Source organism: Neolamprologus brichardi, chromosome 8, assembly GCF_056152115.1.
Source record: "Neolamprologus brichardi isolate AB-2024 chromosome 8, ASM5615211v1, whole genome shotgun sequence".
NCBI classification, from domain to species: Eukaryota; Metazoa; Chordata; class Actinopteri; order Cichliformes; family Cichlidae; genus Neolamprologus; species Neolamprologus brichardi.
Window position 1 is genome coordinate 15,721,246 of NC_142111.1, and position 25,413 is coordinate 15,746,658.

General features: G+C 37.6%; 2 protein-coding genes across 8 annotated transcripts in view; one reads left to right on the top strand and one right to left on the bottom strand.

The window, feature by feature from the left end:
• The window catches only part of vti1a (vesicle transport through interaction with t-SNAREs 1A), a 110,793-nt gene extending 93,840 nt beyond the window's left edge, over window positions 1-16,953 (bottom strand). For all 3 annotated transcript variants that reach the window (XM_006791150.3, XM_006791149.3, XM_006791151.3), the window contains exons 1-3: window positions 16,776-16,953; window positions 10,287-10,345; window positions 9,281-9,391 (exon numbers count right to left, since the gene is read on the bottom strand). In XM_006791150.3, coding sequence (XP_006791213.1) covers window positions 9,281-9,391; window positions 10,287-10,345; window positions 16,776-16,869 — 264 coding nt within the window. In that variant the 5' untranslated portion in view covers window positions 16,870-16,953. The remainder of the gene's footprint in view (window positions 1-9,280; window positions 9,392-10,286; window positions 10,346-16,775) is intronic.
• zdhhc6 (zDHHC palmitoyltransferase 6) lies at window positions 16,360-24,198 on the top strand. Of its 5 annotated transcripts, none has more exons than XM_006791153.3 (11): window positions 16,360-16,379; window positions 19,487-20,027; window positions 20,138-20,229; window positions 20,687-20,846; window positions 20,957-21,115; window positions 21,656-21,709; window positions 21,975-22,142; window positions 22,329-22,370; window positions 22,819-22,967; window positions 23,425-23,471; window positions 23,578-24,198. In XM_006791153.3, the coding sequence occupies exons 2-11, from the start codon at window positions 19,761-19,763 to the stop codon at window positions 23,676-23,678; spliced, it is 1,239 nt and encodes a 412-aa protein (XP_006791216.2). In that variant the 5' UTR covers window positions 16,360-16,379; window positions 19,487-19,760; the 3' UTR covers window positions 23,679-24,198. The 5 variants fall into 5 exon arrangements, with proteins under 5 accessions (XP_006791216.2, XP_035763729.2, XP_035763728.2 ...); XM_035907836.2 differs by lacking the exon at window positions 16,360-16,379 and adding an exon at window positions 16,997-17,235 and having other exon boundaries at window positions 22,822-22,967; XM_035907835.2 differs by lacking the exon at window positions 16,360-16,379 and adding an exon at window positions 16,998-17,235.
• The last annotated feature ends 1,215 nt before the right edge of the window (window positions 24,199-25,413 follow it).

Below are 25,413 nucleotides of genomic sequence, written 5' to 3' on the forward strand. Positions count from 1 at the left end.
ATTGAAAAATGTAATAAAAAAAAAAAAGAGGAAAAAAAAACCTAGACACAAAGGGAAAGAAGTTGGGCCTGGTGAGCATGTGCGCGTCCCTCGGTGGACACGTACACAGAAGACTATCTCCTTCAGTGCTTTGCCTTTTCTTGTAATGTGACCATTGTTGGCGTTGAATAGCTGGATCATTAGCATAAGAATACAGCAGCGCACATAGAGACTTAGCCAGATCATTATCTCTATATATTTATGTATACTTTGTTATTTCACTAGCCAGAACACATTCAAATGCTGATGAGGCCAGTAAGGCCCCCTTCCAAAGCCCTTCCAACATGTGCCCTCCTGAACTTCCCAATACACTTACGAGTTTCCTGGGAGTGTGCAGGTTCTGTGCTGGAATTCACAACAACGGTGCAGAAATTTTTTAAAAAGCAGTCAACTGATTGGTACAGACAAGACTTTCTTGCACCTCGTAAGCCAATTTAAAGGAAATTGTCTTATATTCAACATTAACACAAACAAAAATGATGCTTTATTTATTTTTAAACAAAATAGTGCTGGAATATCCACAAAATAACATTAATTTAATGAGCTATTTGATTGTTTGCAAATGTCTTTTGTGAAATGAATAATTTCAGAATAAAAATACCAAGACAAAAACATACAAAAAAAAGAAGAAAAAAAAAAGCTTAACGGAGAACAAACAAGTGCTCTATGGTGATGAGGGGAACAAAACTAAAGAGTTTAGTCTCACTGCAGGAGTAAGCTGATGCTCTAATGCTGGCCAACCTCTGGGATAATTGAAAAAAAAAACCTTAATTCATCTTCCACAATGTAATTCTGATCAAGGCCACAGCCAGATTCCACTGCAGGCTTCAAAAACACCCGAGAAAAGGCAAAATTGTTGGTCGCTGAGAGCAAAAACGGTTTCCCTTTCTTTCTGGCACACTCCCTCATTAGAAACACTTAGGATGAGAGGAAGAAACCAAGTTAATTGTGTGTGTGCATGTGTGTGCATGTTTCTGTGAAGGGGCTGTGAGCAAGGGTTAAAACATGTGTAAACATAGAAGTTTTACTCTAAAGAAACACCACTAAAGATGAAATATACAGAGTTTTCCCTCCATTTACTCCTTTTCCCAGCCTTGGCGTCTCTGAGCCTTACTTATTAAAAGCAAATGCCACTGCCTAAAATACAGAGGAAAAACACAGACCCAATGATTCATAATATATTTCATAAATACTTCATGAATCCCTTCACCATACTTAAGCCAGTCTGGCAAAAAAAGAAAACATTGTCACCTATTCTAGTACCCGCTTGTCAGCACATCACTGGGGAGTGGGTGTCACATGTCACTTCTGGTTTACACTACTGCGTGGGACAGGCTCGGTGCACGAGAACCGGGGGTAGGACAGAAAGAAGAACAGAAAGGAAAAGAAAAGTGAAGGGGAGGTGGAAAGGGGAGTAAAGAGAGGGAGGAGGGTGGAGGAGGAGCGTGGGGGTGCTATCATATCATCACCCCATGTCTTTATATTTTCCCCCTATTATCTTTGGCCCCCACTCACTCCAGTCACTCAATCACACAAGCCCTGAGGACAGTGAGGGGACCTGGGAGGGCCTTCGCTTCTTGGCAGACTCAGCCAGACAAGCGTCTGAAAGCTATACTGATCGCTGTCAGTGAGTGTGAAAGTACGGTGACTTTGGAGGGGCCAGGAGAGATAAGCGAGAAAGGAAACGATCGCGTGGAAGGATAACGGCCGAATTTGCACACTGCCAAACAAATCCTGTGCTCCAGGCATAATGCAGATACCCCATCCATACAGAAGAGAGTTCACATGAAAAGGCACAGAAGAAGCAGGGGATGATGTGTTTACAAATTACGGCCTATCTGTGTGATATTTGAGAGTCAAACCCTACGACAAATCATTTTGTTAAAGAGCACACACCTCGTTAGCAAGTAAATTTTGCTGTTGTGCAATTACACAGCATAATTTCAGTCTGGTTTCTTTGAGCAATGCTAAAGAAATTACTCATATAACTTAAAAATCAACTTTACATTCACAACCACCGAGAACACCCTATTAATTAATTAATCCTGAACTGGTGTCAACGCCTATATTTTGCCCAAAAGGACATTTCTAACTTGAGACGCAGACCCATCAACATTCAACGATACTTCCATTTAGACTTAAACGGCTGTTAAATTACATTTATCAATTATCCTCTTCTTTTAATGCTTCCAATACAATTTACACATGTAAAATATACATGTTTTTTTAAATAGAAAAAACAAACAAAGCAGAATTAGCAAAGTATTGCTAACTGTTTGTGTCTCCCGTTTTTCTTAAAAAAACCAAACACGGCACTTTTGGACAGCACAACTTTTTGTCCTTCTTGTGACACTATCCTTCAACCCAGATTTGACCTACCATTGCCATTACGCCATCAAACATGTAAAAAAGTAAATAAATAAATAAAATGGTTTCAACATGAGTGACAAAAGGCTAATCCACAAATGAATCCCATCTTGGTGTCCATAAAGGAGACATGGTAAAGCCTGCAATACCACAAATCCGCAAAGGGCTTGTGCAAGACGTACTGCTCGCAACGATTTCCGAATGAAAGCCAGAATTCATAAGTAGAAGAAGAAGATCTATTTGCTTACATCCTAAATCTGCACTCAGCGCAGAGGAAATATAGGGAGAGAGGGGAAAAAAATCCCTGTCAATTCAGGGAACTCTTTTATGACTGGTGATGAGTGATTAGACTTTGGTGTTGTTGATGGGTTGTTAAGCAACAAACCATGAAAAGAGTCAATCTGCATTTACTCCTCTGTGTTTAATATGAACAAGTAAGCCAAGGCAACCTAATGCGATTTATAGTGTCTAACATCCAACTAATGTTGGTCTGTCATGTTGTTGCTTGCAGAAGTCACTTTAATGAGGACAAGGGGCAAAAAAAAGAAGCCTTCAAGTGGGATTACAACAATGCTAATATATAATCGCTAGTTGTACGTTTAGCTTGGAACGTACAGTCAGCCAAAAAAAATCTCACTTCAAAACTTAAATCTCAACATAATTACGATCAAGTTGTGCAAAAAAATTGCATTTAAGATGCCAGAGCTCTTTAAAACAAATAACTTTTTCATTAAATGACTTTGCAAACTCTTCATTCTTTGCTAAGGTTAGTAACTGTGCCAAAAGTAATGAGTTTATGACCACTCTTGTTAAAGCTGGATAGTCTCTACAATCTTCAAGTGTCCATGATCATTTATTTAGTTTTTTAAGATAATGAAACACATGAAAATGACCCTCATATTCAAGTGTTTGACTCCGTTCCATCACTCAAAATTCACATTTCAAACACTGAACTTAGTGCAGAAGCCATTCACACAAAGACAAAACCCTGAAAATTAAAATATAAATCCAGAAATATGTTAATTCATTGCCACTGATGAATAGTTTGTGGTTGACCATCAGATTAAGAGGACACAAAAAGTTTTAAGTTTAGGGCCAGAAAAAAAAAGTCTCATGGAAAACTTCAGATAACACTCTCAAACATGTTTTTGAGCCGCGTGTAGGAATGTCAATAGTCATTCATTAGTAACTCAGTGTTGATCGAATTTGAGCATTAAATTATCTGTTATATCTGTGCATCCACACTTTAATTAAATCATTTCTACATCAAAAAAAAGCTTAAAAGGTGCTGTACTCCAATTCATTAAAACCATTTTCAGTCATTGCCTCAACTGAAAACTACATGTCAAGTCTCAAGATATCATTATAAGGTCAGTGAAACCACTTATGAAATTGATATATGGAGTGAAAATATTCAATACCAATAGCTTTTTCATTCCATTCACCTCAGTGCACCTAGCAGATAAACTGTTCAATTTCTCAAGGCTGACCAACTCTTTTCCAGATGCATTAATTATCTCCCTTGGCAGACACTGGGAGGCATTCCACCGAAAATACTTTTATTAAAGAAAAAGGCAATCCACACATCCTATTTGACCATGACTGAAGCTCCAAACAATACCCCAACAGATAACTGGAAATTAGTAAGGGATAGTTGAGTTCCTGTGACAGTTGGCCTCATGATTTAACATCAGGGTCCATGTCGGAATAAATGAAGCTGGGAATGAAAAGACAAATCATCACCTCAATCTTACTGAATGGGCTCCTTCTGAATTTAAGTACTGCACTTCAGGCTAATTAAATTTTGACTGTATCGCATTTTTTCAAATCTTGCAATAACTAATAATTTGTACTATGCCTACATATTTTCCGACCTCATAAGACCGGGTGACAATATGAGTTTCAAAAGAAATACTGGCATGTAGATAACATGTTAGTGGGTCCTTGATGGAACATTATGTGGCGTATTATGACAAACCAAAAATAGTTTTCTATTCAAAATTCCATAAGATGAAACAAAACACATAACACAATGGATCTCGTGCCATCAACAAAACTGCCTTGACTATTATAGGACCTCCTTTTTAATAAATGACAAAAAGATGTAAGGTCTCAACAACAAAACTTGTCAAAGCTTGAGATTTAAAGACTATTAATTAATCTTTTAATACTCAAAGATTCTTGAGTACAAACATTTGGACTAGTAGTGTTTATTTGGATATAATAAAAAAAAGAAAAGAAGAAACAATCTAAAGAGGTAAAACATATCCAGAGAACTAGTTGAGAGAAGAAATGAGAATATTGTTGTGAGTTTAAGCATGAAATGTTTAAAAAAGGCATTTCACTTTCCCAAGGACTTAGCATTTAATTTATATTCTGTTTTGTTTGCTTAAGTATTTTTCAAAGCATAATTAAGCAAAGAAAAAGAAAAGAAAATGCATAAACTTATAAGCTACTGAAGCAAGAACTCAGGTTTTCACCACAGGGACACCATTTTCAATCTTGCATATTAAACATAAAGCAGAGGTTAGGCATAGCAATGGTAAGAAGAATTTATCAGAGCAAGTCCAACCACATATCAGCAGGGCAAAGTAATTGGTGAATGTGCCCAATATCTTCCTGATGTTGAAGCTTACTCAAAGAAAATTCTTAGATCAACACCGCCATCTGCTGCCAGCAGGAGGTGTGCTGATAGTCCAAGTAGGCCATGCAGTGAATAATCTCTCAAAAGGGTTCAGGATTTAAAATGGGAAGAAAAAATATGAAGACACTTGTCTAAACTTCATAGCTACTGCAAAGTAATGACCTTTTTTTTTTTTAAAGAGATCAATACTCCTCATGAAATTTTATATTAAATAATTGAGGCAAAGCTATTCCAGTGAATTTATACCAATTACATAATGATAACAATGATATTAGGGCTCCAAGTTACAGCCACCAGTGCATCTTATTCAGCTAATTACTTACTGATGATTGGAAAAGCAGAAAAGTGTTAAAATTTACAAGGAAATTAGAAAAGATTTGCTTGAAATTTATCAATTTACTTCATTTTCAATAATACCTGAAGATTGTTTGTCATTTAACCAAATAATGATGACCTAATCTAAATAATATCAATTTTGTTGTTAAAATGAAAAAAGAAAACTCTTCATTTTTATTGAGTCTACATAATAAATCAGAGACCTGACAATGATAAAGAACAGTTTGTCATAGTCAGGCGAAAGGAAGGAGGGGTCTCTGTACTCAAAATATATTCGGATAAGAGAAATTTATCAGGACTGACAAATGTTTCTTTAAATCCTCCAGCCAATGTTGCTTTACGATGCCTCATTATACACAAGTCACACGAATCACACATTTCATGGCGTCCAGTTTCACTCACACACTTAAAGTTGTGTTTTGCGTGACGCAATCAATGCCTGCGAGTCCTCATCTTGCCCACTGGGACAGACCTAACCTGGCACTTTGAAAACGGTGGCTCTGTTTGCCCAATAGATTTCATTAAATTAAGCTTAGGTTAGGCTCTCTTTCCCTGATCAAAGCCACCGCTAAGAGCCATGCCATTCTTCTCCCTCTGATTTAAGCAAGCTGACCCCATCAAATAGGATTTTCATTTCCTTTTTATTTATTTATTTATTGTACACTTTGGCTTACTTTTTATTTTGCTTAAGCTGCTGTCTGCTTTGGCTACTACAATGTCTGTTTTGTCGTGGCTCAGCACCTGTGAGATCCCCATGGCCCCCAGTTTTATCACAATGAAGCTGTCACCCAACAAGCCAACAAAGCTACACCTCATATATATATATATACACCTTTTGGGATGGTTGTTTGATAAGTTGTCTTTCTGGATGAAATGGCTGGGTTTCTGAGGTCAACTCCAGCCCTCTGTCTGAAAAGGAGAAGGAATGAGGTCTCAAGCTGGCACACCAGTGGTAGAATTACTTCAAACCACGGGTGAATGAGGGGATGAGAGAGCAGGTTAAGGGGGGAGACACCCGTGGGAGGCCAGTAGGGGGTGGGTTATGGGGGGAGATTTGGTAGTGAGGGAGTGGAAAGGCCTTGATATCCACAGAAAGCACAACAAAGCCGGAGCTTTTTACATTAAAAAGAAAGGAGATTGCCCTTTTTTCCACTCGATGCCTTTTCGAGCCGAGTGTCATGTCCTCCCTAGGCCGGCAGGAAGGGAGAAGCTGAGCTCAGCTATAGCATTTGGCACATCTGAGACACATCTGAGGGGGCTGAAGTTCTTGCCTTCTGAACACTTGCATCAGATTTACGGGAGACGAGATATACTAGATGTAACTCTGTGAGGTGGGTGATCCTGGTTTAAATGTGCGCTGATTTCACCGCGCCACACGCAGAGGTGTAAAAAAGAGAAATTACAGTCAAACAGGGAGACTCACAGTTAGAAGCCAGTCACTGCTTTTTTATTTTCCGGACACCAGGATTATCCTACGGCTACCTTCTGCTTTTTATTTCAGTACAAGCAATTACAGACACGACTTAAGTATGCAGCGATGTGCAAAAAAGAATTTAGACATCATCATACTCTCTAAGGACTGTGCACACCGGATTTTTGCATTATAAAGTGCATGGAGGAATGCCATGTTTTGCCAGGGTGAAGAAACAATTTTTGTCGCCAGCACATGCTCGTAAGACAGGGAAAAAAGGCTAGAAACGAAAATTAGCACCAATATCGGCCACAGCAGGTGTTAACTGCTTGATGATTAAGCATGGTAAGAGTGGGGAGAAGAAAAGTTAAAGATTAATCGTCAGCCAATTAAATGCCCATGGCGAGAAAAGCAAGCTGTTTTGGCACAGAGATCTCTTCTATGATCTCAGCTAGCACATCTCAGTGGCGTGTTCACAGGTCGCTAGCACATATTATTTGAATCTAAATGCGGTGTTTGTGCATGTTTACTTGTTTGGAGCAGTGAGGTGGGGGAATATAAAAAGTATTTGATGATTAGATACCAAACAAACATTCAAGAAAAATAATGAGTGTTGGTGAAAAGCATGGGCTGTAGTAGTCATCTGAGGTATAGATGGGCAGTATAAATATGTAGTTTTTCATATGTGCATAAGTCTATTTTGAGTCTCGCAACTGCTACTTTTATTTTGACATTTTGTATCAAATCAAAATTACTCAACACTTGGAATTCTGATTATATTGGCTGTGCATTGTGCATTTTTGTGATGATCATTGCACTGCTTCCCATTACTTTCTGAAAACCTTCCCATTAAACTTGAGCTATCCAAATATCCTCCAATAAATCCTCTACAAGCGAAGAAAAAGTTCAGATTTGTGTGGAAAAGTACACACTTTATTCATTTCAAGGTTTGGAGAAAAGTTTGTTCGTTATTTTGGCCAACATCTAAACTTAACACATTAAGGAGAAGCCTTTGCTGAATTTCCTCAACAGGACTTCAACAATTCAGTATATATTTTTCCAACTCATTCTGAGGCTGTGGATTTAAATCACATAAAATTTGATTCGTGGAGGGACACGTGCTCTCAAGCTCAAGGTCAGCGGCTCTTACACTACGGGTTTATTATCATGTTATGAGCACCAGCAAAACAAAACTGACAACAGAAAACAACAACAACCACAGAAAAAAAGATATAGTTAAAGTTACCACTACGATTTTTCTTATTATAATTATAATGCCAACAATCAATTTAAAATGGTTTCACAAGGATCAATTTAAAGATATAATAATTAAAATAAGAGGTTAAAAAATTTTTGGAGTCAATTGCACTGGATAATTGCGTATTTCTGAGTATTATTGATTACGTGAAGTACCTTGGGCAATATTGGTAGCTCAAAATGTAGACTAAAAGCAAGTGACCCAAAAGACCAGACTGTTCATTAAGCTTTGATAAATCAAGCCAAGACATACAGTGATTTATGAATTACTAAACAAGGCCAGATTCTGCAGCAACAACACAAACACGCACAACCCATTCTCGATAGGCATTGCTTGAAAGTTCAGATATGAACTCTGAATTAACCTCTGTGGATGCACCGCTGAGCTTCAGTGCAAGTCTGTTTGTGAGTGCAGGAATTACTGCGAGAGTGAGAGTTACACGCAAACAGTCCACAGTTTTTGGTGTTTTTCTAACAGTAAAGATAAATAAATAATGATGCAAATTTCATGAGAAAAGAAGTGTTTTTCGAGGATTACTGTTTAATTATTTGGTTAATTTACAGCTATTGCAGAGCGATGGAAGTATGTGAAGCCTTGAAATGTCATGAAAGGGATTTATGCACGTGCCACAAATTTTGTTGATTACTTACAAAAATGATGTGTCTGAACAAAGGCGGTGATGGAACAAAGTGTTACTACATCCTCTGAAGAATTATTAGCAGAATATGGTCATGCACAAAACGGTACTGTATTTCACTATTGGACATGTGACAAAAAAACAAAACAAAACAAAAAAACCAAGTAACAAACGAAGGCAGATCGATTGGTCAGGGGTTCATCTTTTTGGTAAGATAATGACACAAAACATTGGAACAACAGAACTGCACGGTGGCCTTGAAAAGATGGAAAACCATCACAGTCTCTGGACTTCATCCAGCTCGTCTGAGTGGAAGAAAAGTAACCCACAAATTCAACACATGTGTGTCAGCAGTGACTGGTTCCAAACCAATTTTCCAAATGATATTTCTTTGAATATGCATTTATTTTATATTTTAATTTCTGAGTTTAAAAAAGTTAGGGTGTTTGTTTTAAAATGAGTAGTTTATAGACGCTTATTTATTATGGAGCATCATTTACACTCTCAGTAAGAACATTACAACTATTACAACTGTTGCGTTTGCATGAGAATAAAAAAAAACATTTCATGACATATTGAAATACTTACAAAGTCTTTCTCAAGCTTTTCCATCTCCTGTTTATAGCTCTTCAGCCTGCTGTTGTACATGGCTCTGCTTTGGATGGGGATCTCTCGCACCTCCAGGTCCATCTGCTCCAGCTAAAACCCACAATTCATCCAATTCATTTAAAGTCAAACATTCCTAACAGAAATTTTAAGAGTCATTTCAAAATCGAAAGAAATACTTGGAATATAAAACACTGCCAGAGTGACAGATTTAGAGCTCACTATAATACAGATTTACATTAAAATATTAAAAGTACAAAATTGACTGTATATGTACATTTTTACATTTAAAAGTTTAGGTTTTTTATGATCATATTTCCTGTACCAGCTTTCTGAAAAAAAATTTAAGGGCAAGTTTTACAGTTGTGTGCTCCCTTTGAACACTTTTGAACAGATTCAACTTCAGCAGCATTAACTTTAATATCCTCCAGTGCCGATTGTAAAATAAAACGCCTTCTGCTGGTGTCAATCAGTTGTGATAAAAGTTACAGAGGAAGTATGTTCTGTAAGTACACAATCAAATACGAGGGCTCCTTCATTGCCATGACACGCATGGGCCCAACAATGTCTGAGTGAATGAAGCAAAAGTACATCTGATGCATGGGTAGACAGGTCTCTCTGTGGCAGATTTGGGGGGAACTCATCACTATGGCATAACAAGACAACCGCAACAACAATTTGTTTCTGTCAGGTGACTTTGCTCATGTTTAAACAGCAACATGAAGACACCCACCCAAGATAATGGCTTGAAATGTGTCATAGGGGTGTCACTTAAAAGCAGATTATGGGAAAGTAATCATATGAGGAGGAAGCCTCCTTTCCGCCATGTGAAGTATGCGTGCATGTGCGTTATGTCTACATGTCATGTCACCACCAGGATAATACAGGTGCTGTTGTCTGGTGCCAGTGAAAATTGTCCCCTCCCTCTTTCCACAAATTCATTATTTAGAAAATGGGAAGAGGAGAAAATTACTGATCAAAGACATACCAACTCTCTGACTTCTTCAAGCTGTTTGTCGACATTTAGAACCAGCTGTGTCTTCTCCTCTGAAAGAGAAAAAAACCCAGCAACATATTGATCAGCCGACGGAGGAACAGCGCTTCATGACAACAGCCTAACTCCCCCGCAACGGGGGAAGAGAGGGGGAGAGAGAAAGAAAGAGACTGGGAGAAAACAACACACGAGGACACATTTGAAGATATATTTACACATTCTCTCCACACGACGAGCCAACATTTGATGTCTCTTAGTTATTGGCGTCTATGAGGCCTTTGTTGGTTTCTGTTGAGGAGCAGCGAGACACCTCATGCCAACTCAAAGGGAAGGGAGGTGTCAGCTTTGCTCACTTGCCAGAAGTATGAGTCCCACTCAGAATGACTAACGCACTGTTCTACACCTCACCCCATGGCTGCTCTACCACATTACCCATTGAAACTCATTAGGACTTAAGAGTTCCAGAGCAGCGTGCAAACTACAGCGCTTCCAACAGTTATTTAAGGCAATGGCATTATCACTTTCCCTACATCTACATGAACTAGTCTTTGTCCTGAAATTAGATCCTTGCCAAAGATTTTGTTTGTTCATGGTATGCGGTATGGTGTTTACTAATCAAGCATATTTATGTTAACTTAAAAACAAGAAAAAGAAAAGAAAAGACCACTGCCCAAGGCTTTGACATAAAGTATAAGCAACTTACACATATAGTTTAATAATAATAAAGAAAACAAAAAAATGAAGTTGGGAAATAAATTCTCTTATGCATAAATACCATTAATAACATAAAAAGGGTAAAGAAAATAACATTTAATATCATCTTAACATGCAGCCTTTACTTTAGAAACTTTGCGTTAAGAGATTTATGTGCATGTTACTTCATCACACATCCACCATATGTCATTGTTGCACACCCCTGTGGTAACAGCACTCCCCAGCAGCAGCAGCCTCCCTTAAGTAGAACAATGCACCCACCACACAACAGTTCGAGGAAAAAGACAAAGCGATCAATGTAATGCAAAAGTGAAGCCAAAATAATGTCAGAACCATCCCAGACTTGAGGTGTTGTGGAAATCTTTTGCTAACCATGGTGTGAGATATATCATACTAAATTTTAAATAGTTTAGAGTACATTTGTAACACAAAGTTGTGTTAATGTTATCAGTGCATCAGCATATCACAACAGTCAGTCAAAGTGCTGATCTTGTAGTATATTTGGTTTAACAGTTTAAGAGGACACCTGTGGACCTGATATACTGACAATAAAAATTCTGTTAATTATTACATTATTTTTATTTTTTTAAAAATCCCAGAAAACAAAAAGTGACATAATTATAAATTCACAGATAAAATGTATCATTACAAAAAGTGCAGCATCTTAAACACCAGCTCAGTATTGAGTACAGATGGTAAATGTTAATTTATCAATACTACTCTATCAGACCAGAGGTGATGCCTACAAAGTTGAACCAAGCTTACATTTTTTACAGTAATTAAGAAATTCTGAAAATCTTATTTGCTTTTGAAACCCCAACAGATGTATTCTAATAAAGGTTTAAAAGCAAAGTATGAAAAGCATTTTAAGTAAAATACAAACAAAAGTAAATCACAAGAATACCCAGCTGTGGGACTGCAATAAAAAAAAAAAGCTAAGCCAAGATCTTCGTTTCTCAGGTGCCATAGGCCAACATGGCCCTTAAATTCATTTTTAAAACCTATGTCCAACCTTACAACCTCTATAGTAAACAGCCAGAGGCAATTCAGTGAAAGATGAGATGACGCTTTCGTACTCAAGCTCAGGCCCAAGCTAGAGGGCTGTGAAATATGTATGGCTATTTACCAAGACTAGAACCTGCTGACAGACGGATGAGGAGTTTTGTACACAGAAGTAAGGCAAAATAAAGAAAACAAAGGGCTTCGTATTTTTCTTTTACTTTTTATGTTTCATATTTCAATGCCAGTGATTGACAAATAATCTCTTGCCATGAACATTCAAACGTGAAAACTTGGAGCCATGTTTAATAGAACAAGGATGTTGAGTCTTGTTCTGTTCATAGTATTCTTATTCAAATTTCTTCTTGATTTTGAGTTTTGTAGCAATGTTGCAAATAAATAATATACAAAAATGAATGTATTAATGTTTTTTTAATTGTTTTGTGAGCATCTAGGACATGTTTTCCACATGCCATGGCCATTATCAACAACATAACATGCCAAGTAAAAGTAATAAACAACAAGAACAATGTTATGGTCCCTTTTTAAAATATTAAACAGAGGGAATATCATGGGCAAAATGCATCCACTTGGGTAAGAACTTAAGAAAAACTTAATGAGTAGGAAGGGAATTGAAATTCAACTATAAACTATTCCATTGGCGTCAGAAAACACACAACAACTACTTATGGTTGTAATGCATTTTCTAGCTTTGTACATATTCATACAGGCTTCCTCTGACACAGTCAACAGATGGTGAGAGGAAGCAATGAGAAATTACTCTGCGGAATGGGCTGCCATGAGTCTTCAAACATGCCAATTCCAAACCAGAAATATTCAGTCAAGCGAGGTTTTGTGAGAGCAGCGCCTTTGAAAACCCAATGAGCAAGTGTGAGCCGAGAGGACGAGATAAAGCTTCCAAATATGAAATCTGAAAACTTAAAACAAACTACTAGTTAACACTCACTGTAAGTAAGTAGTAACAATTGCTACTACTCAGTTAGGTGTGGACACCAAAATTTTAATATGTAGTAGTTCAGCCTTAAATTAATTGTCATATCCACCTTTAGATATATATTTCCCACCATTTTGGCTTAGTGTAGCTGTAAACTAAAAACACCCAGTGTATTGCACACTGCAAAATACCATTTAATTTTGAAAAGTGACCGTAAAAATAGAAGAAGGTGCTGTGCAGAAAGGCTCTTGCACTGAGAAAAAAATAAAAACTCAATGACTATTTTGTCTCAGCTTATAACTGTGATTGGTATTGAGTGGTGTCAGATGACAGTGTAGCTGTTTATACATCTGCCTAACAAGCAAACAATACGGTTCGATCCCAGGAGGAGACAGAAATCCCTGTGGGGTTCCATCAGGAAGGGAATCTGGGGTTTTAAAAAAATCTGCAATGTCAATAGTGGAGCTATTTACTGTCGTGATCCCTTGTGAAATAAGGGAGCAACTGAAGCTCAACTTTCTATTATGTATTCTATTATCTATTCTTTGTATTAAGTCATTTTAGAAAGTATTACCCATTGATATGTCTACATTCATTTATGGGTATGTTAGGTGCCAAGTAAAAGTATTACATTTTAAAGTTAAATCACAACTGGCCAACTAGCTCTGGCCTTTTCCATGTCATCCAAACTCATGTTTCCCTTCCAGGCTTAGCCAAATCCACAAGCTGCCCGCCTGCCACCAAAACACTAATGCAGCAATCTGGTAAATCTACATGTAGGAAAAACAAGATGGGAAGACCCAGAGCCAGGTGGTTAACAACATCTGTAGGTTTTAACCCACCTCTAAACCCTCTTTTAGTGCAGGGCTTCACAGTACAGAAATGTAAACATAAATACATTTTAAAGACTCCCTTCAAAGAAAAAAGTCAAAGCCATCCATTCGTGCCTAGATCCTGCAGAATATAAATTACAGTATCAAAAACACAGGCTCAGACAGTCAGGATTTCATATGTTTGAAACCTACAGAACCAAGTATGAGAACTGGTGATGAGAAAGGAGGTTTATCTAACATTAACAACATATTACTATCTGAAAATGTAGTCAAGTAGTGCGGTGCGATATTGCAGATTTTGGTATTGATCTGATACCAAGTAAATACAGGGCCAAAATTGCCAGTACTGATACTTTAAACCTACATAGGCAGCTTATGCTGGGGAGAGCAGTCACTCACGACTTAAAAGATGGCTCATTGTCAATTTGCAAATAGTGACTATTCACACACTCTGATTTTTACTTTCATTAATAACTGGTTAACAAAACAAAATACACCTTACAGCTTTTCAAACTGAGTTTTTTTGAGACCTAGAATGTAAATGTGCCTGTCTCTAAAGGTCATGTCAACTTCTGTTGTTTGACATTTTTCATAGTGTATGTTTGAGGTATATTTTTTCATTTCCAGAAAATTATTAAATTAAGTTAATTAATTTAATACAATTCAGAGGGCTACATACTGAACTTAAGGGGATAATTTTTTTTTAAAAAGTATCGATCTGAGTATCAATACCAGAATTGCTATTGATACTATCAATATTTGTGCACACTTTTTATTTTAGCTCAGTTCAAAAGAGTCCAATAGAGTTTTGTTTCTCTCCTCTGCTGTCTGTTTCACTGTGTCAACAACATCAACAAGTGTCAGGCGTCAGTTTGTAGCTTCTTATCAGTGGTGTGAACACAGCATTAATTGCTGGAAGCACACATGGACCACACCAAAAATTCCTAAATATGTTTCATGTATGTTGAGCTTTCAGTTCTAATTATATCACAATAAATAAAATTTTGTGATAAAGTTTATGAAGACAGAGTCAGATTTGTACTCCTACAGCATCAGAATCTATCAATGAGTGTTTCTAAAATGAAGGAGTTGCGGGTAATACAAATGAAGAGGCAAAAAAACTAAGACTAGACCAGAAGCTACCAGCTAATACCTGTGTTTTCATTTTAAAGAATCCACAAAGTCACACTTGAAGAGCTACAATTTAATAACAATCTATTCTAAATATATCATTCAAAAAGTGTTACATGTGGCTTTGGTTATGTCTGAATTAAGTCTGATAGAATGACAGAATGCTATCACTTTAACAAACTGATGAAACCAGCAATGTCTTCTTCTTACAGCTGCTCGCTTTAAGGGTTGTCACAGCAGACCATCTGCTTCCACCTCATCCTATCAGGTGTTCCTTCACTACATGCATGAATCTTTTCTGTGGTCTTCCTCTTTTCCTCCTTTTGTCCAATACATTCACTATCCCTGCTCTCCACAGTTCCAAACCATCTCAGCCTTTTCTCTCCACCTTTGTATGCAAACTGCTCAATCCGAGCTGAAACTCTGATATACTCAGTTCTAATCTAATCCATTCTGGCCACTTCCCAAAAACACCTTAACAACTTTCTGTCTTGTGTGGTTTTATTAATGATCTGTCTCCAAATCATACATCATAGCAGGTCTCAATACCGCCTAGAAAAACGTTTCCTTTTACTCTTGCTGTTGTCCGTCTGCCACAAATAAACTCTGACACTATTCCGCCTCTCCTGTACTCCTTTCTTAACTTTTCTTGTGCACTGTGCGTTGCTTTTATTTAAACTCATCCATCTTAACTGTTACATCTGTCTCCCTCTTATTCACACACATATATTCTGTCTTGTCTATTGACTTTCACTCCTCTTCTTTTTAGTGCATACCTCAACTTACCTCCAGGACCTCTTAAACCTGCTCCCTACTGTAACTGCAGATCAAAATGTCATCTGCGAACATGAAAGTCCACAGAGACTCCTCCCTGACCTCATCTATCAACCTGTCCATTATCACTGCAAACAAGAAGGAACTGAGACCTGCTTGATGTAATCCCACCTCAAACCCCTCTGTAACTTCTACTATGGGCCTCGCCGCTGATACACTGTCCTTTGTGCAGGACAGCATGCACGGATGAACCAGAGTACATCATCTACAGCTGCATCCAGGACTGTGTTCTGAAGATCAATGAGAAAATTTCTGAAACTGCTAACCTTTTGCTGGAGAGGCCGTCCACTGAAGGTTACATTGCTCTAATCCAAGTACCTTCAGTGACTGCTGTTATGATTTAACGCTATATAAATAAAAGTGAATGGAATGTAAAGAGCTAAATAAATAGTCAACCAAAGACACGCTTTTAAATATTTAAGTCAATACCAGGATAAAGTCATTAGTCCATCATATTAGTTACTAGGTCCTTGCTAACATATTAAGAAACGTATGCTTTCAAACTAAAAACAACACTCCCCAAAAGTGTCACTGAAAGCTGCTGTGATATCAGTGCCATTCCAAAACTTAACGTTTCCAACGATGATTGTCCACAAAAACATCCAGAGGTTTTTCTTTATGGTAAGTATTGGCAAGAATGTCATACACTAAATCACTACGATAACACTAAAAGATTACTTCAGTTGAATAGTTTCAATTAATATTAACCTACTCATTAAAGTGATTTGAAGCTTCTATCCTCTTCTGAACACAATAAACAGAGTTAGGATGTTCTTTAACACTATTTTCACACCGGCTAAACCTATCAAAGACATACCAAGATAAGAAGACGGCCACATATACATGACACATTCTTTTTATATAACAAAAACTCTTTTTGTATAGCTGTGTTTCACCACTAGTTTGACCAATATTTGAATTAAATCACATTATCGCTACCGTTAGCTGCCTTGTCAGCTGAGACTGGAGCTAGCAAGCCAGATGAGCTTTAACAGCTTATAAATGAAACTCTCTTACCTCCACTTAGTTTGGGAATTCGGCCAATTTTATTAGTTATTTCTGCGGTAATTGTTCCAAAGTCCTGCTCGTATGCTTCAAAGTCTGAAGACATTCTGGTAGTCGAGTTAACAACAGGTAACTAGCTTTCTGGTTGACAGTTAGCTCAGAATAACAACAAGCCTCGAATGGAGCTTCTTCCTTGAGTCACAGTATAATGTGCTCGGTAAGGAACTTGACTTTGTTTTCACGTTTTCGACACTGAAAAAGGTTCGAAAGATGGACAGAAAATGCTGTTAACTTCAGCCCGAATTTGAATACATGAATAACTCTTGTAGTTCTGTGCCGTTTCGGTGATAGACTACAACTTGGATTAAAAGGTGTCTACAAGTGGTGGAGGGTATTAGTTTCTGAGACACCATGAGGAAGGTTCCTCACTGTACACAGGAAAATTTTATGAAAAAAATAAGGAAGTGACCAGGTTGGTGATTTAAAGTGACAGCCTTTTGTTTCTATTTATTAAAAACAAAGCATTTGTCATTTAGGTTATTTTTGTTTTCTATTTGCCCCTCGTGGTAAGTGTTCAGCATGCTACGTTATTAGTGTATATGCTGGTGACTAGGCTAGCTATCTAACGATAACTGCTGAACCCACGGTGCTAACGGAAACACAATTTTAGAGCTAAAGGCATAAACTTATCACCTGTCTGTTGATTTTTTTTTTAAAGCGGAGTTGTCTAACGCATAGTTTTCTGTCCATTACTGTGCAGTGATGGATAGAAGACTTGCATATAAATCGTAATTATTAATCTTTTTTTTTTCTGGCGAGAATTAGCTAGCTTGGTAACACAAGCTAATTAGTCAATGAAGCAAATGCTGTGGTTCTGCTTTTAGTATGGTCATTTAATATTAATACAAATCCAGCACTGTCTACATTAGTGTGGTATGTTTTATTGCCGTTTCTGTACTTGCTTTTAAGTCATTAGCTAAAAATGTTAGTCATGATTGTTCAGTATTTTTATTGCAACTACCGAGGAGTTGTTTCTGTTTTTTTAAAGCACGAATAACATCTTTTTCATTAGCAGTATGACATAAATTGTGTTGTGAAAAAGTATTTTGCACATTTGTCACATTTACATGTTTCAGATAATCAAACAAATTTTAACATTAGACAAAGATAACACGAGTAAATGAAAAATGCAGTTTTTAAAGGATAATTTCATTTATTAATGGGGGGGAGGGGTATCCAAACCTACGTAGCCCTGTATAAAAAGGCAATTGCCCTCTAAAACTAATAAGTGGTTGTGTCAACCTTGGCAGCAAGAACTGTAGTCAAGCATTTGTTATAACTGTCAATCCGTCTTTCACGTTGATGTGGAGCTATTTCCGTCCACTCTTTTTTTGCATAATTGTTTTGATTCAGCCAAATTGAAGGTTTTTTGAGCATGTTTAAGATCATGCCAAAGCATCTCAATCGGATTAAAGTCCAGAATTTGACTTGGCAACTCCAAAAATGTTATTTTGGTTTATTTTTAACCATTCAGCGGTAGACTTGCAGGTGTTTCTCATTTCATTGTCCTGCTGCATAACCTAGGTGGGCTTGAGCTTCAGGACTCAAACTGAAGGTTGGACATTCTACTTCAGGATTTTCTTTCAGATAGCAAAATTCATGGTTCCATCAGTAAGTCATTCTGGTCCTGAAGCAGCAGGACCACTACCATGTTTAGCTGTTTCTATAATGTTCTTTTTATGAAATGCTGTGCTAGTTTTATGCCACCTGTAACCGGACAAAACCTTCCAAAAAATTAGACTTATGTCTCTTCAGTCCCCAGAAAATTTTCCCATAAGTCTTTTGGATCTTCAAGATGGTTTTTAACAAATATGAGATGAGGTTTTGTGTTCTTTTTGAGCAGTTTCGACTAGGAACGCTCCCATGGATTTTTTCCCTGATCCCTGTCTTATTGTTGAATAATGAACACTGATGTTGGAGTGTTTTGGTAGGCCAGAGACTAGGAGGTTCACCACTGCTCTTAAGTTTTCTCCATTTGTGGAGAATGGTTCACTGGAGTCCCAAAGCCTTAGATGAGCTCTGTAACCCTTTCCAGACTGATAGATGGCTATGACTTTGTTTCTCACTTGTTTCTTTTTATTGTGCCATGATATGTTGATATTTTTGACGTCTTTTAGACTACGTTAATTTTTGTCAGATAGTCTCTATTGAAATGATTTCTTGATTCAACAGGTCTGGCAGTAGTCAGGTTGGTGAAAATGAACTCAGTTAAAAAAAATAGTTAATCAGAGTTGATTCATGATTTAACAAGGTAGGCAACTATTTCTAGCCAGAGTTAGTTTTAAAGATGCCATTTTTTTATTTTTAAAACAAAATAAAATAATAGACAATGAAAATGCACGTGTGATAAAGATGCAAAAAAAACCTAAGAAATCAGTCAAATACTTTTTCACAATACTTTTGCAAAACAATCCCAATTAAACCATACTTAATAAGCTTTTGAAAATTCTTTAATTATTTCAGAAAGGTCATCTGAGTATGTATAGATCCCAAATAAAAAGGTCCCTAGTTATCAGCTGGTGTTTGTTACCATAACAGAAATATTAGGACAGGTGACACATGTAACTACTGAAAAAACATGACAAACTTGATGTGACTCCTGGCTCTGTCGCTAATTAATTTCACTGCTTATGATTTAAAACTGCTTTCGCCCTCTCTTTCAGATGGGGAAACTTGAGTCCATCACAAAGACCGTGTGCTTCAGGGATTGACAAGAGAGGATGCTGCTCTGTGCCAGGACAAGAAATCGTGGGACACAGAACGCGTCAGTAGCTCAAGGCTGGGCCTGTTCCTGGATACTCAGAGGACGAGAAAAAATATGTGTATCACCTCTACCCGTGACTTTGGGAGATAGCAGAGCAAAACACTAACACATCGACGTTTGAAATTTCTGGAGTCCAGCAGCCAAAATACTAGAACTAAACTAGCTCTGAAAAAATGAACTTCCTGTCAACCTTTGTGACCTTTAAGAACCTCCATGAGGTTCGGAGATTGTGCCACTGGGGTCCAATCATAGCCTTGTCTGTCATTGCTATATGCTCCACAATGGCAATTCTAGACTCCATTATCTGGTACTGGCCTCTAGACACTACAGGGGGGAGCATTAACTTCATCATGCTCATCAACTGGACTGTCCTCATACTTTACAACTACTTTAATGCTATGTTTGTTGGACCTGGATACATTCCTCTTGGCTGGAAACCAGTAAGGATAAGTTCATATAATTTTTTAGCACACAAACATTAGCAAGCATGAACTTATTTAAATGTTATAAATCTATATATTATCTGACACATGTGTCTATGCTGAAACAGGAAAATCAGCAGGATACCCAGTACCTACAGTACTGCAGAGGGTGTCAAGGCTACAAGGCTCCCAGGTCCCACCACTGTCGAAAGTGTAACAGGTATTTACATTTATTAACAAAACTTGATGTTTAAACACAGTCAAAATGGTTCACCTGCACAAAATAGTGTGGCAGTGAATGAGAGGAGAGCTTCTCCTTTGGTTGCTGACTAAAAAGGTTTTGGGGAGTGGAAAAAAAATTCTTTGTGATGGAAAAACACTGACTTGTGACCAAAGAAATTGATTCAGGAACGGGGCATTACAGCTGCAAAATTACTGAGCTATTGGCAGCACACCAAACTACTATTGCAGAAGAAAACATCCCTTAAGTGCATGTTATTTCCTCTCATGCAAGTATCACTCCATTAGAGTGCTCCATACCTTAGAGCACATCATTAGTGATTGTCTATTGATGTGAAATGTCTGTTTTTGCAGTTGTATGACGATTGAAAAATGAGCTTTGACTGCAGATTATTACTCTTATGTCCTGTTACTCCTCCTCATCTCCATTCCTTCAGGTGCGTGATGAAAATGGACCACCACTGCCCCTGGATCAACAACTGCTGTGGCCACTTGAATCACGCCTACTTCACCAGCTTCCTGCTCCTGGCTCCACTGGGTTGCTCACACGCTGCCATTATCTTCATTATGACTATGTACACACAGCTGTATGAGAGGGTGAGCTGTCACCTGAGCTGGCCCCACCATGCTTTTAATGTTCTGTTATCACAGTTCTAGGCCGAACCCCCACCAGGCTAATAAAGCTGTTTCTTCTTTCTTCACTGCAGATATCATTCGGCTGGAGTACTGTAAGGATTGACATGAGTGCTGTGCGTCAATTTCAGCCCCTCATGCCCTTCAGTGTGCCTGCCTTTGCTGCTACACTCTTTGCCTTAGGTTTGGCACTTGGCACCACTATTGCCGTTGGTATGCTTTTCGTTATACAGGTGAGTTTTTCCTAAGTTTTGCAAACTTAACAAGCTTTTGGTTAAAAAAAAAAAAGAGAGAGACATTTGTCTGATTATTTTACTCATAATCCTACAAAGCCACATTAGATCTTGCAAGCCATGTTTTCACTTCAAGACAAGAGCAGTGTGGAAAACATCTGGTGAAGATCTGACCAGAGAGCATATTGTGGCGTATGTAGGCATATCAAAGTAAAACTGTGTTAGAATTCTGCAAATGCATGGATCCATACTCCTACCTATTTATTTGCAAATAATGTAACAAAGATGGTTAACATAACATAAAGGGACAAAGAAAGACAGTGCATAGCATAAAAAAGATAAACTGCATAGCTGTAATAAATAAATGGTAACTGAAATTTCTTAAGCAAGAAAGAGTGAAACCAATTTTATAAGTTTAAAGCTTGGGCATGTGTAGTATATATCCAGCTCCAATCAATACTCCAATAACAAAGCAGTTTATTTAAGGAAATATAGGCCGAGAGATTGCTGACTCTGATAATGAATGTCTGTCCTTTTCAGATGAAAGTCATCCTTCGAAATAAGACTTCAATCGAGTCGTGGATAGAGGAAAAGGTCAGAATGTCTCTGCTTGATTTCCCGTGACTTTGATTCCTGATAACATTTTGAGATATCAGTGTCTTTTTCTCTTGATTCACAAACGGTAATCTGGGATGTGATTTTTATATTCACGCAATACTGAGGTATTTAAAAGTAGTTTGTTTTGTTTTGCATTTGATCATTGCAGTACTTCATATTTAAAAATGACCGAGACACACATGTTATAGGACCCTCTGACAGTACTAGAAAATGTGTGGTTTGCTTGTCTTTCTTTTAATAGGCCAAAGACAGAATACAGCACTACCAAACAGGGGAGGAGTTTATCTTTCCGTACGACCTCGGCAGCCGCTGGCTGAATTTTAAACAAGTCTTCACGTGGTCGGGGACACCCAGAGGTGATGGCATTGTATGGCCAGTCCATCCCAAGTGTCACCAGCACACCTTAACTGTAAGTTGAGTTGAGTAATGTAGACATTACTGATTGTGTTTTGTTTGTTACTGTTCTGTCTTAAAATGAGAAAAAAACATGTTTTTGTTTGTTTAACTCCATAGATTCAGTGATGACTAATTAGACATTTCTTATAAAAGTTCAGTTTATAAATAAAATTTGTACCTGTTATTTCTCCTTACACAGATTGAGCAACTGAAACAGAAAGCTGATAAACGAGTGAGAAGTGTAAGTAACCAAGTTAAAGAATAAATACTTTTCCACAAAATCAAAATGTGATAAGACTGTAGTTTTCAATGCACATAACTGTTAAGTGCTGTCAGAGGTTTATTTATGCATTGCATGAATTTGGCTTATGCAGTGTGTGCAACAAGCAAAACATACAGGTCAAGAAGAGTGTATTTTCATGCTGAAGTACACGGGACTGATACTAAATAAACACTGAGGATCATATTTATAATCATATCATGTCAGGAAATTGAGCTACATCTTAGCTTGTAACAATCCAATACACCATAGAGAATAAAATTAACAGATACCTTAGTGTAGATCTTATAATCAGTACTGTGAAATTTGTCAATGCACTAAGATTAAAGACTTTCTACACATACATAAGTAACTTTTAACTGATGTTCAGAGCAGTAGAATAACCATGTATCATATTTGCCTTGACCAGCAGGTCCAGTACCAGGCAGTAGAGAATTATAATGGAGCTTGCTGCCCTCTCAGCAAGGGTTTACAAACTTTTTTTAGAACCCCCTGCACCGAGGAACCCAGGATCCCTCTCTGCAAGGGGGATACCATTCTGGCTACTCGTGGTACCAAGTAAGTTTGTCTGCACAGAACTACTGTTTTCTGTTTGGTGTTTGATTTTGAGTGTGGTCAACCAGCAGTCTAATTAGTATGTCATAGTTTCCACTTTCATGAGTCTAGGGGTCCACTTGGGTCTGAGTGACAGATTCCACAGCTTGGTCATAAGTAGACCACATCATTTACAGTCACTCGTCCCAAGCAGATCCTAGCAGTCAGCCAGATAGCCAGTTACTAATTTCTTTCTACTTGCCACCTTGGTTTTCCGAGTGCATTATGGAAAAACTGGGATTAACACAGAAGTCAAACAACAACAGTGTTTGACCTGTAAATGCCTCACCTCCAGCTGCTGATTCATGGTACACCACATACCTTAGCGCAGCCTTTAAGGGGTGAACCTGGCCCCACAGGCTAATAAGCTTTATAGGTATTTGATGAGTCATTTTTTTTAAACTGTAATTTTTTCCTTTAGATGGTGGATGTATGGAGATAAAGTTTTGAGTGAGGAGCAACTGAGAGGTAAGGAATTATTGTCCCGTTGAATTTTCAAAACCACTGTAGCAAAGTGTCGTGTAAAGTCAATGTAACAAATGTGTAACTTTCTATTTTTTTGTTTGGCATTAAGCTGGAGAGCGTATAAGAGGATGGTTTCCAAGACGATGTGTGGAGAAGTGCCATTATGACACAGCAGCAAGTGATACCACCAGTGATAAAAAAGTCAATTAATACATGTCAACGGGCTTGATGTGTTAAACTCTCAATGTTTATAAGCATCCACTGAAGATGTCATGCCCGATCCTGCAGGTTTACCATCAAGAATTTAAAATTTTCGATTTCTTGCACATTTCAGTGCCAACTTATATTTCTAAGTAGTTTTTTGAGTCGTACTGAGCACTTTTTATTTGTGGAGAAGTCATTAGAGGAACTGGTCCCATAGGCTCAGTTTGATTCCTCTGACCAAAAATTAAACTCAACAACCGTCTTAATGTCCAAGAGTTGCCACCAGACTATGGTGTAACTTTGTTATGACTAAACTTTTTACTTGAACCTGTTATTTTTCATTTGTGTTGGTATTTCTTTTTTGCTACTTATGCAAAGCCTCTGCCCACCAAACTTGAGGGCATGGAACTCTTTCTACCTTATAGAGACATTTCATTTTCTTTTTTTCTTTTTATTAATTATTTTTGTGAAAGTAAATTGTTGGCCTCAAAATATAATTTGAAAAATAAAGAAAGATCTCCCCCAAGAGTGTTTGTCTCATTCTTTGTAATAGATTCTCTTGTTTGTTAATTTTTTTAAGACATTTGATAAATTGTAGATAATTAAACCCGCCACTTCAGTCAAACATTTGTATAATTTCTTTAATAGTACCTTCAAATACAGAAACAATTTACATCAAAGTTAGTTCTCCATCCATCCATCCATCTTCATCCGCTTTATCCGGGGCCGGGTCGCGGGGGCAGCAGCCTAAGCAAAGAGGCCCAGACCTCCCTCTCCCCAGCCACCTCCTCCAGCTCATCCGGGGGAACACCAAGGCGTTCCCAGGCCAGCCGAGAGATATAATCTCTCCAGCGTGTCCTGGGTCTGCCCCGGGGCCTCCTCCCGGAAAGTTAGTTCTGCAGTTTATAATTGAATAAGTTGAATGTTTAATTTTTCATTATAATATTAAATTTATTGACAGCTTCTGCCTCATTTTTTCTTTAAGGTGACCAAAGGAAACTAAGCAATGAAAATAATTAAAAATACTGGTTTTGTCATAAGTTAAACTAAAGAATGACAAATTGGTCTATTAAGAGGTGGAACATGGGTGCGTTGGCACACTTCATTAACAAGCAAATTTCAGCCTAATTATTTGTATTCTTGTTTCTGTATCTGTTGTGCTTTATCTAACTTTTATGTTCTTTGTTTAGCATTTCATATAAATATTACATTAAAGTTGGTAGTATTTACTATTATGTAACAACCACATATTACATAAATAAAAGCTGCATGACTTCATAGTAGAAGAGGGCATGCTGCTGGCCTGTCTGCAGTCCAAACCTTTGACCAGTAGAAACATCTGGAATATCATGAGACTAAAAATATGACAAAGAAGACCCAGGACTGTTGAACAGTTAAATTCCTATATCCGCTGGCTAAGGTTCAAGGTTCTTTATTTGTCACATGCATAGTTATACAAGTATAACACACAGTGAAATGTAGCCTGACACCTCCTCGACATGTGCAAAAATGGGGGGGGGGGGTAGAGGAAGAACATTATATATATATAGTATATAGGGTATAGGGTAAGAAGCTTGACATTATTTCCCTCTGAGATTAAGTTACTTTCCACACTGTTTAACACAATATATTACATCCACAGAATATGTTACTACTGTTTATAGCAAACTAAAGCTAAACTAAAAAGTAAAATTAGGTTTAAACAAAAGACAAATTCAAACTAAATTTCTGGGGGAAAAAA